Here is a 19,470-nt window from a genome sequence, read left to right as displayed (position 1 = left end):
CACTTTAGTGAATAGAGTGGTCACACTACAGTGACTAGTGTTGTTACAATGTAGTGACTGATGTTCTTACACGGTACTGGTTAATGTTGTTATACTTTAGTCATTAGCATTATTGCACAGTAGTGACTAGTGTTGTTACACTACTGATTAGTGTATTCACACTGTAGTGATTAGTATTGTTGCACTGTACTGACTAGAGTTATTACACTGTACTGATTAGTGTTATCCTTCCCTCAGCTCCCAGTGAGAGTGTCTCAGTGATGACTGGAACCGAGGGAGCTTTGGCCACGTTACCCTGTGTGTTCACATGGCCTCGGCAGAACCTCACCGCACACACGGTGACGTGGATGAGGAAAGATCCCTACCAACACATCGTCACCTTTAGACGTTACGAAAATGGATCCTGGGCAGCAGAAAATGGAGTGACTCGGTACGAGCTCGTGGGTGACCCAGAGCTGGGAAACGCCTCGACCAGAATAAAGGAGCTGAATGCGGAGGACAGTCACAGCTACCTGTGTCTGGCTGACTTCAGGAAAAGCGAGCATGATTACTCAATCAACAGAGACCGTGTCAATCCCCCATTTATCCATGTGTTCCAGAGTGAGATCCAACTGCAGGTCAGACCATGTAAGAAACCATTGACACATTCTGCAGGGTATGGGGAGGGTTTTAGGGGCGGGTGGGGGGTAGCCTGCTACCATTATCCTTTCTCTAATCAACCCCACCCCCATGTTTATCTGTCTGTCCCCAAGTGAGATCTGACTGTAGATCAGACCCGGAAAAGAACCCGTCGCCACATTCAAGTTCAAGTTTAGTTGTGAATCAGCCACACGTACATACAGCAAAACAAAACAGCGTTCCTCCAGGTCAAGGTGTAAAGCAGAGTAGCAACAGCACACAGTACACATCGTTACGATCGCAGAAAAGCATACAGTCACAAAAAGACATAATATAGCCCAAGTTCCTGAGTGTTCTGGCTTGGAGCTGGATGGTAGATTGGATATTGTCCTGGTCCAGCTTGGCTCTCACTAAGTGAACACTGGGGGGCAGCACTGAGCAAAAGAGGAAGGCAGCACCGATGGGAGGGGCCTGTCCCCAACCCACTCCGGACTCCAGCACGTCCACAGAGGCCTCTGCTCTCTCCCACACCATCTCGGCATCTTCTGCAGTGTTCAGGGATGGGTCGGAACCTCCAGCACCCATTGTATTCTGTGTCCAGACTCCGGGGATGAATGTTATATCGGCCATTCCCAGCCTCAGCTGGTGATGAGTTCCATTTCCCCACCACATCTCCATCTCAGACGGTCCCTCACACAGAGTGACCCCCAGATTTCAACGGGCCCCCTGGCGGGGCCTTGCCTGAGCCTGGGAGGAATGAGTGGAGTTCTAACGGAGGATCAGGAAGCTTCCCAGAGAAGATGCACACTCAACGTTTCAGGAAGAGCTTCTTCCTTTCTGCCGTCAAATTTCTGAATGGACAATCAGAAAAGTGAGGACCATCTCACTATTTTCCCTATTTTCCCTCTTTTTGTGCTACTTATTTAATTTACAATTATACATGTAGGTAAATATTTCTTATTGAAATTTACAGTTTTTAATTAATATGTATTGCAATGTATAACAGGGTGTCAGGGTGAAGATATGTCTTTACCAAAGCAGGTGTAAGACACTCCTACCCTCCACTAGCCTTCACTTTACCCTTGGGCGAGGTGTAGACCCTGCTTAGCCCCCGATCAGGGTCACATGAATCCATGGGATCAGGTGGTGGATGGTCGTACAAGCAGCTGGTGCAGATCACAAATTCTGGTTATGCGACCACTGACACCAGGCAGACAATCTCTGAAGAGTATTGATAATGGCTGGGCTCACCCGTCCTGTACAGACACTGCTCAGAAGAAGGTGATGGAAACCACTTTTGTAGAAAAATTGCCAAGAACAATCATGGTCATGAACAGGAGAAAATCTGCCGTTGCTGGAAATCCAGAGCAACACACACAAAATACTGGAGGAACTCAGCAGGTTGGGCAGCGTCTACGGGGAAAGGATCAAAGGTTCATTTTATTGTCAAAGTTTGCATGTAGAATACAACTCTGATATTCATCTTCTCCAGATAACCATGATATCCAGAAAAACCATGGGATTCGTTACAAGAATAGACATCAATACCCCCACATGAAAAGGAAAAAGAAAAATCTCACAAACCTCAAAGCACCCCACCTCCCTCCCTCAAAAGTTCACAGATCACCCACCTGGAAGACGATCGTCAGAAGATCAAAAGCCCCAAGCCCCCAAACCCCTCCCTCTCAAAAAATACAGTGCCGACAACACCAAATCAAACACCTTCTCACTACACAGATTGCCCACACAGAAAAGTCAACAGGAACATCAGACACCAATCCCTAACCCCTCCCTCACACAAAAAACAATACATCATCCCTCTAGAACCCCAACCCACCAATCAGCAACAGGAACATCAGACACCAATCCCTAACCCCTCCCTCACACAAAAAACAATACATCGTCCCTCTAGAACCCCAACCCACCAATCAGCAACAGGAACATCAGACACCAATCCCTAACCCCTCCCTCACACAAAAAACAATACATCGTCCCTCTAGAACCCCAACCCACCAATCAGCAACAGGAACATCAGACACCAATCCCTAACCCCTCCCTCACACAAAAAACAATATATCGTCCCTCTGGAACCCCAACCCACCAATCAGCAACAGGAACATCAGACACCAATCCCTAACCCCTCCCTCACACAAAAAACAATACATCGTCCCTCTAGAACCCCAACCCACCAATCAGCAACAGGAACATCAGACACCAATCCCTAACCCCTCCCTCACACAAAAAACAATATATCGTCCCTCTGGAACCCCAACCCACCAATCAGCAACAGGAACATCAGACACCAATCCCTAACCCCTCCCTCACACAAAAAACAATACATCGTCCCTCTAGAACCCCAACCCACCAATCAGCAACAGGAACATCAGACACCAATCCCTAACCCCTCCCTCACACAAAAAACAATATATCGTCCCTCTGGAACCCCAACCCACCAATCAGCAACAGGAACATCAGACACCAATCCCTAACCCCTCCCTCGCACAAAGAACAATACATCGTCCCTCTAGAACCCCAACCCACCAATCAGCAACAAGAAAGAAAACAGAAACTGAAGGAGAGCAAAATAAACTACAGCCCAACAGTCACATCAATCTCAGAATTTCAAACATTCCTCCCACCAGAATTGAGTAAACAGTCGATGTTTTGTGCTGAGACTCTGCATCAGAACTCATGAAAGGGCCTGTTCTGCACGGTATGAGTCCTGATGAAGGGGTCAGCCTGAAATGTCAGCTGTTTACTCTTCTCCAGAGATGCTGCCTGGCCTGTTGAGTTCCTCCAGCATTTTGTGTGTGTTCATCATGGTTAAGAGACTGTGATTGCCCACATCACACAACACAGCACATACCGATGATGATGATTGCAATGTACTGCCGTACAAAACACAAGCCGGTGAAATTATCCTAATCCCGATTGTGATTCTGCAGAATGTCAGGGGGAGGAGGCAGACAGGACACGATTACAGGGCTCAACCTGTCACATTGATCAAGACAGAAGCCAGACCCCTCCATGGATTCTGTCTACACTTCTCACCGTCTCTGTGAAACAGACTGCAAAATCAGAGACCCTCCCATCCACCCTGGACATTCTCTCTTCGGCCCTCTCCCACTGGGCAGAAGGTACAACAGCCTGGATGCACGGACCACCAGGCTGAAGGACAGCTTTTATCCTACAGTTATAACTACGGAGTGGTCCCCCAGTACGATAAGATGGACTCTCCACCTCATTATTTATTTGTTTATTCATTTAGAGATACAGCACGGAACAAGCCCTTTCGACCCAACAAGCCACACCACCCAGAAACCCACCTATTGAACCCACGACGATTTACAATGACCAATTAACCGACGAGCCAGTCCATCCTGAGACTGTGGGAGGAAACCGGAGCACCCAGAGGACACAGCCTCAGGATAGAACAATGTCCCTTTAGAACAGATTTGTGGGGAAATTATTTAACCAGACGGTGGTGAATCTGAGGAATTTGTTGCCACAGACAACTGTGAAGGTCAAATCTTGGTCTTTAAGTGGAGGTTGAGAACTTCTTGATTATAAAGGACATCAAATTTTATGGGAGATGGCAGTAGAATGGAGTTGAGAAGAATAACAGATAGACAGATATACTTTATTGATCCCAAGCGAAATTGGGTTTTGTTATAGCTGCACCAACCAAGAATAGTGTAGAAATATAGCAATATAAAACCATAAATAATTCAATAATAATAAGTTAATCATGCCAAGTGGAAATAAGTCCAGGACCAGCCTATTGGCTCAGGGTGTCTGACACTCCGAGGGAGGAGTTGTAAAGTTTGATGGCCACAGGCAGGAATGACTTCCTATGACACTCAGTCTAACATCTCGGTGGAATGAGTCTCCGGCTGAATATACTCCTCTGCCTAACCAGTACATTATGGAGTGGATGGGAGTCATTGTCCAAGATGGCATGCAACTTGGACAGCATCCTCTTTTCAGACACCACCGTTAGAGAGTTCAGTTCCACACCCACAACATCACTGGCCTTACGAATGAGTTTCTTGATTCTGTTGGTGTCTGCTACCCTCAGCCTGCTGCCCCAGCATACAACAGCAAACATGATAACAAACTGGACATGATGGAATGGCGATGGGCCGAATGGCCCAGACCTGCTCCTGTACCTTATGATCTATGGGCTTACTACAGGTTAAAACTTTTTGTTCAAATGTTTAATTCTTGTCACTCTGATCTCTGCATTCTTATTAATACCCTTTTTTTTAATTCCTTCACACACAAGTTATCATCTGTAGCTTCTTCAGTAAAAATCGGCTGAATGATAAATTCATCTACACACCTACTGATTTTAATCAGTCTACATTATTGGTCTCTCCCCCTTTGCCTGAGTCTGGATTGACGTCTCTCACTTTCTCTTCAGGGACAGGCGCTTCTGAAACCGTGCAGATGTTGTGTATCCCACTCGGACTGAAAACTCTTGCCCTTTTAGTGATGGGTGCCGTTCTCTACGGTGACAAACTCAGGTACTGTATGTACTAATGCTGAAGGCTCTTGCCGGGACATGACTGAAATCAGATTCACTCAGACAGTCGGGGGACGTTGGGAACTGGCTCAAATACTTGAGGCGTTCCAGTCAGTACTTGTCGTTTGCTGTTTGTGGAAGCATCACAGAAAATTCTGATTGCATCACAAGAGTGACTCCTGCAGAAGAGTTTGTAGACTATTTAGCATTTTGAGATACATTTTGGATTAAACGTACCCGCTAAATAGCCACTAAATGATAGACAAATGTATGGATGTGTAGGAGCAAACGAGAGAAAACCTGCAGATAGTGTAAATTAAAGCAATACACACAAAATGCTGGAGGAACTCAGCAGGCCAGGCAGCATCTATGGAAAAAGTACAGTTGACGTTTCGGGCAGAGACCCTTCGGCAGAACTAGAGGAAAGGGTTAGAGCATCTGGCACCCCTCGTTAGAAAGAATGTGCGCTCTTCCCATGTGAGCGTCGGTTTCCCCGGGTGCTCTGGCTTCCTCCCACGGTCCAAAAATGTTCCAGTTATCAGATTAATTGTTCATTGTGAACCGTCCTGTGATTAGGCTGGGATTACATCCCTGAGCTTCTGGGTGTCACGACTCGGTGGGCCGTTGTCTCTGTAAATAACAAAATGATAAATAATAGATTGAGCTTAGAGAAGGCTGACAGGTTGGCATAACATCGAGGGCCGAAGGGCCTGTACTGTGCTGGAATGTTCTACATTCTAATTACAAATCTAATGTTGATGTGCACAAAAGGACACTCTGGAACCCAGAAGAAACAACAATTCGGGAAAGTTTCGACTCTAGCCATCCCACGTGCACTGGGATCAGGTAGTGTAGTCAACCCAGGGTGAATCTGGTCTCTTGGTCTACACAAGACTAGTCCATGAGGCGAAATCCCTCAGAGATTTAGCTCTTGACTGAATCTCTGCAGTCATCTCCCTTCACAATAATCCAGTTTAAACTGTTAGTGTATCAACTTCAAACATATTAACACTGAAAAGTATTCAAATGATTTCTATGTCTCTAATATCATTGATAATCAGGTTCTTCCTTAAATTACAGCCTCAATCTGTTACTGTCCCCAACTCGTTTCATTTACTTAGTTCCTATGATTTTTGTATCCATTTTCCTCTCTTTCAGATTCATCCTAAGAAATCTGATATTCAAGTACCTGTATCCTAGAAATTGAATCACAGACAGGATTAAATTCACTCTGCCATTCATAGAGGATTTTCCTTTTGAATGGATATTCCGAGGGATTTCCTGAGCCAGAGGATGCTGAATCTGTGGATCTTACAGCCATAAATGCCTGTGGGAATACTTAAAACAGAGATTGTTGGGTTCCTGAATAGTAAGGGTGTCAAAGATGATGGGATGAGGACTGGAGAACAGGGTTGTTAGGGATAATAAATCAACCACGATGGGATAGCAGAGCAGAATAAAAGTGCTGAATGCCAAAAGTCTGATGCTATTTCATATGCTCTTATGGTCTGTATCTAAGTACCACACTATTTTATCAATATTATCCTTTAGCCCAAGACCATCTTCCTGTCAACAACACGACCTATATTGTTACATCACCATAAAGTTTCCAACTGAATAACTGAATCAATGTTTGGGCTCATATCCAGTTTTGTTGTCAAACACTGATACCAACGACAAAATTTATTCTGTGGGAATTCCCATTCACGTCTCGATCCAAATCCCTTCAAAGGTTATAAGTGAATTGGGGGGAGGGAGTCAGATGTGGTGTCATTGCATGATCTAGATTCGTGTTAACCGTTTCGTTCTGTCCATAGAAAGCGACGAGACTGATCCACCGCAGGAGACTGAGAAGACCGGTTTTCCAACCACAAGATGCAGACGCAATGAGATCCAACGAGAACACCATGTTCCACGTGAAGAAATATTATCTGTTTTTAATTGGCCTCCTCCTACATTGACTCTACAACCTGTTGCGGAATTCTGGGCTGAACGTGCCAAATATGTAGAACCAGAGAAAGATCGTAGATAGAGGCCTAATTAAGGCGGCGGTAAACGTCGCACAGACAGCAATCACTATTGGACTTAGGACAGTGAGTGGGGCGTGTGGCCAATTGGTTAAGGCTTTGGGCTAGCGATCTGAAGGTCATTGGTTCGAGCCCCAGCCGAGGCAGCATGCAACGCACTTAACCCCACACTGCTCCTGCACGTTTATAGCCCAGTGGCAGCGGTTGGTGTAGTATGGACAGGAGAAGACAATGAGTAGGTGTGAGGTCAACCTGCACTGGTCATCTTTTCTGAGTCTCAATCTGGAAATTATCCTTGAGGGAACCTTAAACAAGGTTTCCCAAGTCATTTTGCTCCGCTGTTTTTTTTTGTATTTTCTCTGTATTTTGTTTCCCATTTAAAAAAATAGTTAACCTTTCATTTATTCTGTCAATGTGCATGACCATACACTTACCGACAATGCATTCCATCTCCACTTCTCTCCCCATTCTCCTAATCTGTCTGGGTCCTTCTGTAGTTGCTCCACTTCCTCAAACCCACCTTGCCTTCCACGTATCTTCGTATCATCTGCAAAGTCTGCATCAAAGCCAACAATTCTATCATCCAAATCATTAACGTATAACGTACAAAGACTCGGTCCCAACACAGGCCCCTGTGCAACATCACGAGTTACCGGCAGCCAACCAGAAAAGGCTCCCTTCATGCAACACACAAGATGCGAGAGGATCTCAGTGGGCTAGGCAGCATCTAAGGAAAAGAGTAAGCAGTCGATGTTTTGGGCCGGGACCCTTCATACCCTGATCTCTTTTATCCATGTTAGGATATTCAATGTAATACCATGGGCGAGTAGTTTGTAACGCAGCTCCGTGTGTGGCATCTTGTCAAAGGACTTCCAAAAATCCAAGTACACAAGATGAACCAATTTTCCGTTGTCTATCCTGCTTATTCTTTCTTCAAAAAAATTCAAATATACTTGTCAGGCAAGATTTTACCTTGAGGAAACTATGCTGACTACATGTTATGCTATCATGTGGCCTATAAATTCCTTTCTTTTGCCTCTTCCCCTTTTTGAAGAGTGGAGTGATATTTGCAATTTTCCAGTCTTCCGGAACCATTCCAGAACCTGGTGTTTCTTGAGAGATCGTTACTAATGACTCAAAGATCTCTTTGGCCACCCCTTTCAAAACTCTGGTGTGTACACCATGTGGTTCAGATGATTTTTCTACCTTCAGACCTTTCGGTTCTCAAGAACCTTCTCATTAACAATGGTAACTTCACGCACTTCATGACCCCTGAAACCTGGAACTTCCACCATGTGCTAGTGTCTTCCAGCATCATTTTCCAGTGGTCCGAGATACACTCCTACTTCTCTTTTACACTTTTTATATCTGAAGAAATGTTCGGTACCATTGAAAGCTTCCATAGCCTAAGGCAGAGATTTTTGCTGGAAATCCGAACACTACAGATGCAGGAAATGAGAAATATGTTTCTTTTTTTTATATTGTCAAGCATCCAGTCAAATTTCTTATGAGTGACTTATACAACTGGCCACTTTACTAAGTACACCTGCTCGTTAATCCAATGACCTAATCAGCAAATCATATGGCAGTAACTAAATGCAAAAGGGCATGCAGATGTGGTCAAGAATTTCAGCTATTTTTCAGAGCACATATCAGAATGGGGAAGACATGAGATTTGAGTGACTTTGGCCATGGATTGTTTGAAATCTTGTCGAATTTCACGTTTGTTCTGCCTCTTCCTGTGTATGGAAGTGTTCTTGTGTGTGATGGACCATTTTCCCATTGTTGGATATGGAGTTGTATTACTTAGTTCTCAGAGTGTTTGTAAAGACATCCTCAATTACAACCGCAAATTACAAAAGCAGAATTAGGCCATTCAACCCACATGACGTGTCAGCCATCCCATCATGATTAATTGTTTTAACCCTCAATCCCTTTCTTCTGCCTTTACACAGTAATGTTTGACACCCTCATTAATCAAGAACCTACCTACCTCTGCTTTAAATATACACAATGACATTGCCTCCACTGTCATTTGTGGCAATGAATTCCACAGATTCACTATACCCTGACTAGCGAAGTCCTCCTCATCTCTGTTTTAATAGGACACCCCTCTATTCGGAGACTGTCCCTTCTGGTCCTAGACTCGCCACTATAGGAAGCATCCTCTCACCACCTCCTCTGTCTCGGCCTTTTGACAGAATGCAGTGAGCTCACCCCCTCCCATTCTGCTAATCACCATCGAGAACAGACCCAGAATCATCACACTTTCCTCTTATGTTAACCCTCTCACTCCCGGTATCATTCGCGTGAACCTCTTCTGGAACATCTCCAATGCCAGCCCATATTTTCTTAGAGAAGGGGCCCAAAACTGGTCACTATGCTCCATGGCCCCAAATATAGCAAGATGTAGTTTTAAGGTTGACGTGTGTGAGTGGGGACAAATGTAGTGTGGAGTGGGCAGGGGTGCAGCTTATAAGAGTTGGCAAGTTTGATTTACACAGAATATGGTGAGTGCATTAAGACACACTGTGCTGTTGTTTCTTTAAGTTCTAAGAAAAGTTTTGGGCCTATATCTCCAAAAAGATGTGCTTTCATTGGAGAGAGTCCAGAGGAGGTTCACGAGGAGGATTCTGGGAATGAAGGGGTTAACATATGAGCTGTGTTTGGCAGCTTTCTGCCTGTACTCACTGGAATTTCGAGGGATGCGAGCAGATCTCATTGAAACCTACCGAATGTTGAAAGGACTATATAGGGTGGATGTAGAGAGGATGTTTCCTCTGTAGCAGGTAACCAGAGCTAAAAGGCACAGTCTCTAAACTGAAGGGTGACCTTTTAGAACAGAGATAAGGAGGAATTTTTTAGCCAGAGTATAAACCTGTGGGATTCTCTGCCACAGACTGCAGTGGAGGCAGAGTCCGTGGGCATATTTAAAGCAAAAGATGATCGTTTCCTGCTCGGTCAGGGCATCAAATGATTTGGTGAGAAGGCAGTTGTATCTGGATCAGCCTTGATGGAATGGCGGGGCAGACTCAATGGGCTGAATGATCTAATTCTGTTCCTGTTATCTAATGATGAAGTGAAGTTGATGAAGTCATTCCCTTTGGTTCATGAGCCTGATGCTTGAGGGGTAATAAGTATTCCTGACCCTCGTTCTCTCAGTCCTGAGACCCCTGTACCTTCTTCTCAATGGCAGCAGTGAGAGGGAGCATGTCCTGGGTGATTGGGGTCCCTGATGACAGATGCTACTTTCCTGCATCAGCCTCCTGTGTAGATGTGTTCAATAGTGGGGAAGGCTGTACCTGTGAAGGACTCTGTCGTATCCATTACATTTGTATGATTTTCCGTTCAAGGGCATTGGTGTTTCCATGTCAGGCTGTGATGCACCCAGTCAATGTACTCTCCACCACACATCTGTAGAAGTTTGCCGACGTTTTAGATGTCGTGCCGAATCTTCGCAAACTCATAAAGAACAAAGAACAATGCAGCACAGTACAGGCCATTCAGCCCACAATGTTGTGCCAGCCCTTAAACCCTGCCTCCCATATAACCCTCCACCTTAAGTTCCTCCATATACCTGTCTAGTAGTCTCTTAAACTTCACTAGTGTATCTGCCTCCACCACTGACTCAGGCAGTGCATTCCACGCACCAACCACTCTCTGAGTGAAAAACCTTCCTCTAATATCCCCCTCGAACTTCCCTCCCCTTACCTTAAAGCCATGTCCTCTTGTACCGAGCAGTGGTGCCCTGGGGAAGAGGCGCTGACTGTCCACTCTGTCTATTCCTCTAAATATCTTGTATAGAAGTAGAGGTGCCTTGCAATTGCACATAGGTGGCGGGTCCAGGGCCGATTCTCGGAAATAAAAACACGGAGGAATTTAGAGTTGCTGACCCTCTCCACCTCTGACCCTCCCATGAGTACTCGCTTGTGGATCTCTGTGTTCCTCCTTCAGAAGTCAACACTCAGCTCCTTGGTCTTGCTGACATTGAGTGAGAGGTTTGTGTTACAGCAGCACTCAGCCAGATTTTCAGTCTCCATCTTATATGCTGATTGGCCACCACCTTTGATTCAGCCGGTGACAGCGGTGTCGTCAGCACACTTGAATATCGCACTGAAGCTGTGCTGAGCCACACAGTCATGAGTGCAAAGCGAGTAGAGCAGGGGACTGAGCACACAGCTTCGTGATGCACCTGTGCTGATGGAGACCGCGGAGGGGTTGTTGTTGCCGATCCAAAATGACTGAGCTCTGCAAGTGACGACATCGAGAATGGAAGTCAAGATAACTCTCTCTCCGGAGGCTGAAGAGAGATGGCCTACGCACAGCAATACTTACGCCCTTCTACAGATGTGAAATAAAGAGCATCCTAACATGTTGCACGACTGCATGGTATGGAAACTGCAGGGCCCCCACCACCTGTCGCATTCCTTCTCGGCCACCCCTCCCTCGACACTCCACCCTCGCCATTTCAAACATACTTTGCTCCTGCCAGATTCACAAACTCACTTTCCGCTTCATGCTGTCAAACACAGTGCTGCGCTAAAGTTTTCAGCATCCCAGGTATAAGACTTTTGCACGCTACAGTATCTCAATGTTATAAGACTGGTGATAATTGTAAGTTTAGATGGTTTCTTGATCTCACAATTCACCCTGTCATGGAGTCGCACTTCCTGGTCTGCCATATAATAGAAACGTAGAAAACCTACAGCGCAATACAGGCCCTTCGGCCCACAAAGTTGTGCCGAACATGTCCCTACCTTAGAAGTTACTAGATTACTAGGCTTACTCTGTTTTCCTAAGCTCCATGTACCTATCCAAAAGTCCCTTAAAAGACCCTATCGTATCCATCTCCACCACCGTTGCCAGCAGCCTATTCTGTTGGTTCGGAAGTCCATTCAATCTATTTGCACACTGCAATGAACTGAACCTTTAGTGTTAATCTGCTTGAAGCCTTTCCATCGCAAGATGAAAAGAAAACCCCAGTTCAGTGAGCTATACTCGGCAGAACATTGTGACACAGTAATTAGGGATCATTGCTTTATCAGAGGCGTCATTTGTTGGAAAATAACTAACATGCATTTGAATATCCTACCACTAAACATACGTATCTTTACCTACCCCCCCCCCCCCCCCGCTTTCCGTAGGGATCGTTCCCTCCCCACTAATCTCACTCCTGGCGCTTATCCCTGTAAGCAGCCTAAGTGTTGCACCTGCCCATATACCACCTCCCTTCAGGGCCCAAGGCAGTGCTTCCAGGTGGGGCAACACTTCACCTGAATATCTGCTGGGATTGTCTATTGTGTCCAGTGTGGCCCCAATGTGGCCTCTTCTACTTTGGTGAGACTCGTCGTAAATTGGGGGAACGCTTCATCGAGTACCTCCGCTCCATCCGCCAGAGGAGGAACTTTACGATGGCTGAACATTTTAATTGCTTTCCCATTCCTGTTCTGATGTGTCGCTCCATGGCTTCCTCTTGTGCCGTGATGAGATCCCCCTCAGGACAGAGCAGCAACACCTTATATTCCACCTGGGTAAGCTCCAACCCGAATACATGAATATCGATTTCTCCTTCCAGTAAATCAATTCTACCCTAACCTCCATCTTCCTCTATTCCCCACTCTGACCATTTTACCTCCTCTCAACTATTACTCCACCCCCCCCCCACGAGTCTCCTCCTCCTCCCCTTTTTTCTATGGTCCACTCTCCTGTCCTATCAGATTCCTTCTTCTTCGGCTCTTGACCTTCCCCAGCCATCTGGCTTCACCTCTCAGCTTCCTGCTGGCTCTCCCCTACCCCCACCTTTACACTCTGGCACCTTCCCCCCTTCCTTCCCAGTCCTGAAGGATGCTCACGACATTTTGCCATACTAGTTGGCTTCCTTTCTGATTGGATTTGTACTTGTGGTTTCATTGGAATTGTTCTTCAGGGGTAGAAATTTGCCTCAAACCACTATTGCTTCATCTCTGATAATAAATTTTGTCCTGTAAAATGTTTTCCAGTATTTTCCCTTCCACTAATGAACGATTCACAAACACAGCGGCTGAGCTTAGAGTGTGGATCAGTGCTGTGATGTTGTGCCCATTAAAGATACTTCAATGGCTCGGGGGCAGGAATGGCTACTTCGAATGCCAGGCTTTAGATGTTTCCGAAAGGACAGGGAAGGAGGAAAAAGAGATGAAGGCGTGACACTGCTGATCGGAGATAGTGGCACGGCTGCAGAAAAGGATGAAGTCATGGAGGGTGTCACAATGTGGGGGCAAGGGTGCTGGGGAAGGACCCAAATGCAGGACACAAACACATTTTGTAGGGTTAACTAAATAGAGTTTATTACTACTTACAAGGAGAGCCGTGACGCAAGGATAGAACAAGGAGAGCCGTGATGCAAGGATAGAACAAGGAGAGCAAAGTGGAACTGGGAATAGGTGTAATGGACAAGGACTCGGGGTCTGGGCCGGGCCGGGACTCGGGGTCTGGGCCGGGCCGGGACTCGGGGTCTGGGCCGGGCCGGGACTCGGGGTCTGGGCCGGGCCGGGACTCGGGGTCTGGGCCGGGCTGGGACTCCGGGTCTGGGCCGGGCCGGGACTCGGGGTCTGGGCCGGGCCGGGACTCGGGGTCTGGGCTGGGACTTGGAGCTCGGACATCGCAGCCAGGACTCGGATCGCGGACCTTAGAGCCAGGACGCGATACTTGAACACAGGACATAGAACACTGAGCCAGGACTGCTCCTTAGACACAGGACATGGAGCCAGAACTCTTGTTCAGGAGGATTTAAACTAATGTGGCAGGGGGATGGGAACAAGTGCAGAGAGAGTGAGAGGTGTAAAATGAGGGTAGAAGCAAAAAGTAGTAAGGTGAAAAGTAAGCGTGGCAGACAGGCAAATCCAGGGCAAATATCAAAAAGGGCCACTTTTCAACATAATTGTATAAGGGCTAAGAGTGTTGTAAAAACAAGCCTGAAGGCTTTGTGTGTCAATGCGAGGAGCATTCGTAACAAGGTGGATGAATTGAATGTGCAGATATTTATTAATGAATATGATATAGTTGGGATCACAGAGACATAGCTCCAGGGTGAACAAGGGATGCGGGATGGTTTTCTGAACCAACATGTTGAGGAACCAACTAGAGACTAGATCATTCTAGACTGGGTATTGAGCAATGAGGAAGGGTTAGTTAGCAATCTTGTCTTGCGAGACTCCTTGGGTAAGAGTGACCATAATATGGTGGAATTCTTCATTGAGATGGAGAGTGACATAGTTAATTCAGAAACAAAGGTTCTGAACTTAAATAAGGGTTACTTTGAATGTATGAGATGTGAATTAGCTATGATAGACTGGCAAATGATACTTAAAGTGGATATGCAATGGCAAGCATTTAAAGAGTGCATTGATGAACTACCACAATTGTTCATCCCAGTTTGGCAAAAGAATAAACCAGGGAAGGTAGTGCACCCGTGGCTGACAAGGGAAATTAGGGATAGTATACAAATTAACCAGAAAAAGCGGCACATCTGAGGACTGGGAGAAATTCAGAGTCCAGCAGAGGAGGACAAAGGGCTTAATTAGGAAAGGGAAAAAAAAGATTATGAGAGAAAGCTGGCAGGGAACATAAAAACTGACTGTAAAATCTTTTATAGATATGTGAAAAGAAAAAGATTGGTTAAGACAAATGTAGGTCCCTTACAGTCAGAAACAGGTGAATTGATCATGGGGAACAAGGACATGGCAGACCAATTGAATAACTACTTTGGTTCTGTCTTCACTAAGGAGGACGTAAATAATCTTCCAGAAATAGTAGGGGGCCGAGGGTCTAGTGAGATGGAGGAACTGAGGGAAATACATGTTAGTAGGGAAGTGGTGTTGGGTAAATTGAAGGGATTAAAGGCAGATAAATCCCCAGGGCCAGATGGTCTGCATCCCAGAGTGCTTAAGGAAGTAGCCCAAGAAATAGTGGATGCATTACTGATAATTTTTCAAAACTCTTTAGATCCTGGATTAGCTCCTGAGGATTGGAGGGCGGCTAATGTAACCCCACTTTTTAAAAAAGGGAGAGAGAAACTGGGGAATTATAGACTGGTTAGCCTGACATCGGTGGTGGGGAAAATGCTGGAGTTGGTTATCAAAGATGTGATAACAGCACATTTGGAAAGAGGTGAAATCATCAGATAAAGTCAGCATGGATTTGTGAAAGGAAAATCATGCCTGACGAATCTTATAGAATTTTTTGGAGATGTAACTAGTAGAGTGGATAGGGGAGAACCAGTGGATGTGGTATATTTGGATTTTCAAAAGGTTTTTGACAAGGTCCCACACAGGAGATTAGTGTGCAAACTTAAAGCACACAGTATTGGGGGTATGGTACCAATGTGGATAGAGAATTGGTTGGCAGACAGGAAGCAAAGAGTGGAAATAAATGGGACCTTTACAGAATGGCAGGCAGTGACTAGTGGGGTACCGCAAGGTTCAGTGCTGGGACCCCAGTTGTTTACAATATATATTAATGATTTAGGCGAGGGAATTAAATGCAGCATCTCCAAGTTTGCAGATGACACGAAGCTGGGCAGCAGTGTTAGCTGTGAGGAAGATGCCAAGAGGATGCAGGGTGACTTGGATAGGTTAGGTGAGTGGGCAAATTCATGGCAGATGCAATTTAATGTGGATAAATGTGAGGTTATCCACTTTGGTGGCAAGAACAGGAAAACAGATTATTATCTGAATGGTGGCCGATTAGGAAAAGGGGAGGTGCAACGAGACCTGGGTGTCATTGTACACCAGTCCTTGAAAGTGGGCATGCAGGTACAGCAAGTGAAAAAGGCAAATGGTATGTTGGCATTCATAGCAAGAGGATTCAAGTACAGGGGCAGGGGGGTTCTATTGTAGTTGTACAAGGCCTTGGTGAGACCACACCTGGAGTATTGTGAGCAGTTTTGGTCCCCTAATCTGAGGAAAGACATTCTTGCCATAGAGGGAGTACAGAGAAGGTTCACCAGATTGATTCCTGGGATGGCAGGACTTTCATATGAAGAAAGACTGGATCGACTAGGCTTATACTCAATGGAATTTAGAAGATTGAGGGGGGATCTTATTTAAACATATAAAATTCTAAAGGGATTGGACAGGCTAGATGCAGGAAGATTGTTCCCGATGTTGGGGAAGTCCAGAACGAGGGGGTCACAGTTTAAGGATAAAGGGGAAGCCTTTTAGGACCGAGATGAGGAAAAACTTCTTCACACAGAGAGTGGTGAATCTGTGGAATTCTCTGCCACAGGAAACAGCTGAGGCCAGTTCATTGGCTATATTTAAGAGGAAGTTAGATATGGCCCTTGTGGCGGGAGCTCTTGACTCACCCTGGCGGGTTAACCTTGCCGGACCTGCTCGGGCAAGGGAAGGCGGCTTGCTGGTCCTTCCTTCGGGAGGAGACTTGGCTTGCTCCGGCAGGAAACCTAATTGGCTCCGGATAGATGACTTTGACTCGCACCAGCTTCGTTAACGCTCACTCGCTGAACGGCTGAAGCCGGAAACTTATAAACTGCCGGTTCGGTCGCGAGTAAATTGCCTTTAATCACCAAGCCCAAGGGACACGGGAAAACCAGGAATTAAAGGGAAACAAGGATCCAACGGTCGGATCGTAACACAGACAAGGTAAATTTAAAGGGAACCCAATCCGGACCATGACAGTATCCACCCCCCCCCACCCCCCCAATGGGAGCCTCCAGGCGACCAACAGGTTTGCCCGTATTATCAATGACCCGGGTGGTGAAGGGGGTTTTGGTCGGCGGGCAAAACAGAACAACACCTTGACCTTATATAACTGACGTATTTACCCCATCCCCCTAAACTGGTAACTGGGAATTTGAGTCACTATCTTGAATTTCTAAATTGCACTCTGTGCGGGATTCTGGCTAACAGGAGTTTGAATAAACAGTGTTTGTGTCTGCTGGGTCCATGTTCGGCGAGAGCGTTCTGTCACAATGTAGGGGCAAGGCTGCTGGGGAAGGACCCTGACGCACCATCAATAACTCCCGGAGACTGGAAGTGAACGATAGGCTTTTATTCGCATCAAAAAGGGAGCACGACATCTCGGAGACTGAGGGAGGAGCAGTGACCCAATCGCCTCTATACAGGGGTCTGTGGGAGGAGCCACAGGAGCAGTCAGCAGAGGGGCGTGTCCAGACAGGTATACATAGTTTACCACATTCACCCCTCACCTTGTTTTAAAAGAGAGTCCCCATGGGGCGAAGTTTCTTACAAGTATATTTACAGGTCAAGTCTATCAGGCGGTCGAGTCTGTCGCTGCGATCTACGTAGCACCGGTGACGGTGGTTGTGCTGGCTCCGGACTGACTTGAGGTGCCAGCCCCGTTAGGCATCAGTAACCCCTCACCGAGTGCATGGCGCCCGGTATGGGAGTGTCGTGAGGAGTCTGTGTAGGGCTGGGCGTGCACGGTGTCTCGAGGGTATATACATCGGTGGGTATGGGGTTCATAGTCACCGTGGAGTGTTCGGGGTAGGGGTCTGGTGCTCCTGTGGGCGCCAGGTCGCGGACGGAGACCGTGTCCTCCCGCCCATCAGGTAAGACCACGTAGGCATACTGGGGGTTCGCATGTAGTAGGTGAACCCTCTCGACCATCGGGGAGTATTTATTGCTCCTCGCATGTTTCCAGAGCAGCACTGGCCCTGGGGATGTTAGCCAAGCCGGTTGGGTGGTCCCAGTGGCAGACTTCCTGGGGAAGGAAAAGAGTTGCTCATGAGGGGTGGCATTGGTGGACGTGCATAACAGGGAGCGGATGGAGTGGAGTGCCTCGGGGAGGACCTCCTGCCAGTGAGAGACCGGCAATCCCTTTGACCTAAGGGCGAAGAGTGTGGTCTTCCACACTGTGGCATTCTCCCTCTCCACCTGTCCATTCCCCCGGGGATTATAGCTCGTGGTCCTACCAGTAGCAATACCCCTAGCCAGCAGGTTTGGCGCAGCTCGTCACTCATAAACGAGGACCCTCTATCACTGTGGATATAGCAGGAATATCCACAGAGTGAAGAGCTGGCGCAGGGCTTTTATGACGGATGTGGCAGAGGTATCGGGGCAGGGGATGGCAAAGGGGAACCGCGAGTACTCGTCGATTATGTTAAGAAAGTACACATTGCGGTCGGTGGAGGGAAGGGGGCCCTTAAAGTCGACACTCAGTTGCTCAAAGGGGCGGGTGGCCTCGATAAGTTGTGCCTTTTCAGGATGGCAGAAGTGCGGTTTGCACTCAGCGCAGACTTGGCAGTCCCTGGTCATCGTCCTGATTTCCTCAAGGGAGTGAGGCAGGTTCTGGGCCTTCACGAAATGGTGAAGCCGGGTGATCCCCGGGTGGCAAAGATCTGCATGGAGGGCGTATAGCCGGTCGAGCTGCGCACTGGCACATGCTCCCCGGGATAGGGCATCAGGGGGCTCATTGAGCCTGCCAGGCTGGTACAGGATGTCATAGTTGTAGGTGCAGAGTTCGATTCTCCATCTCAAAATTTTATCATTTTTGATTTTGCCCAGCTGTTGGTTGCTGAACATGAACACAACTGAGCGCTGGTCGGTCAGCAAGGTGAACCTTTTGCCAGCCAGATAGTGCCTCCAGTGCCTAATAGCTTCCACTATGGCCTGGGCTTCTTTCTCCACCGCGGAGTGCCGAATTTCAGGGCCTTGAAGGGTATGACAGAAGAATGCTACCGGCCTTCCTGCCTGATTGAGGGTAGCAGCCAGCGCGAAGTCGGAGGCGTCACTCTCTACTTGGAAGGGAATGGTCTCGACCACCGCATGCATCGTTGCTTTGGCAATGTCCCCTTTAATGCGGCTGAAGGCCGCACGGGCCTCGGCTGAGAGGGGAAATGTGGTAGACTTGACTGGGGGCGGGCCTTGTCTGCGTAGTGAGGGACCCATTGGGCGTAATCGGAAAAGAAGCCCAGGCACTGTTTGAGGGCTCTGAGGGTGGTGGGAAGAGGGAGTTCCAACAGGGGGTGCATAGGGTAGGGGTCAGGGCCAATGACTCCGTTCTCCACGACATACCCAAGGATAGCAAGTTGGGTGGTTCCGAACACACACTTGTCCCTGTTATAGGTAAGGTTAAGAGCTTTGGCCATTTGGAAAAATCGTTGGAGGTTAGTGTCAAGATCCTGCCAGTTGTGACCACAGATGGTGATGTTATCCAGATATGGGAACGTGGCCTTCAGTTGGCACTGGTCCACCATCTGGTCCATTTCCCTCTGGAAGACAGGGACACCATTTGTGACATCGAATGGGACGCGCAGGAAGTGATAGAGCCTGCCGCCTGCCT

At 47.1% G+C, this 19,470-nt stretch overlaps 1 protein-coding gene across 3 annotated transcripts in view; it reads left to right on the top strand.

Annotated features, from left to right (window-relative positions):
- Window positions 1–257: 257 nt before the first annotated feature.
- LOC140728805 (uncharacterized) overlaps window positions 258–19,470 on the top strand; it is a 158,977-nt gene continuing 139,764 nt past the window's right edge. For all 3 annotated transcript variants that reach the window (XM_073047762.1, XM_073047764.1, XM_073047761.1), the window contains exon 1: window positions 258–627. In XM_073047762.1, the coding sequence (XP_072903863.1) occupies window positions 261–627 (367 nt within the window). In that variant the 5' untranslated portion in view covers window positions 258–260. The remainder of the gene's footprint in view (window positions 628–19,470) is intronic.

The sequence above is a fragment of the Hemitrygon akajei genome, chromosome 6, assembly GCF_048418815.1.
Source record: "Hemitrygon akajei chromosome 6, sHemAka1.3, whole genome shotgun sequence".
In the NCBI taxonomy this organism is placed as follows: Eukaryota; Metazoa; Chordata; class Chondrichthyes; order Myliobatiformes; family Dasyatidae; genus Hemitrygon; species Hemitrygon akajei.
This window is presented reverse-complemented; position numbering and strand designations above follow the sequence as displayed.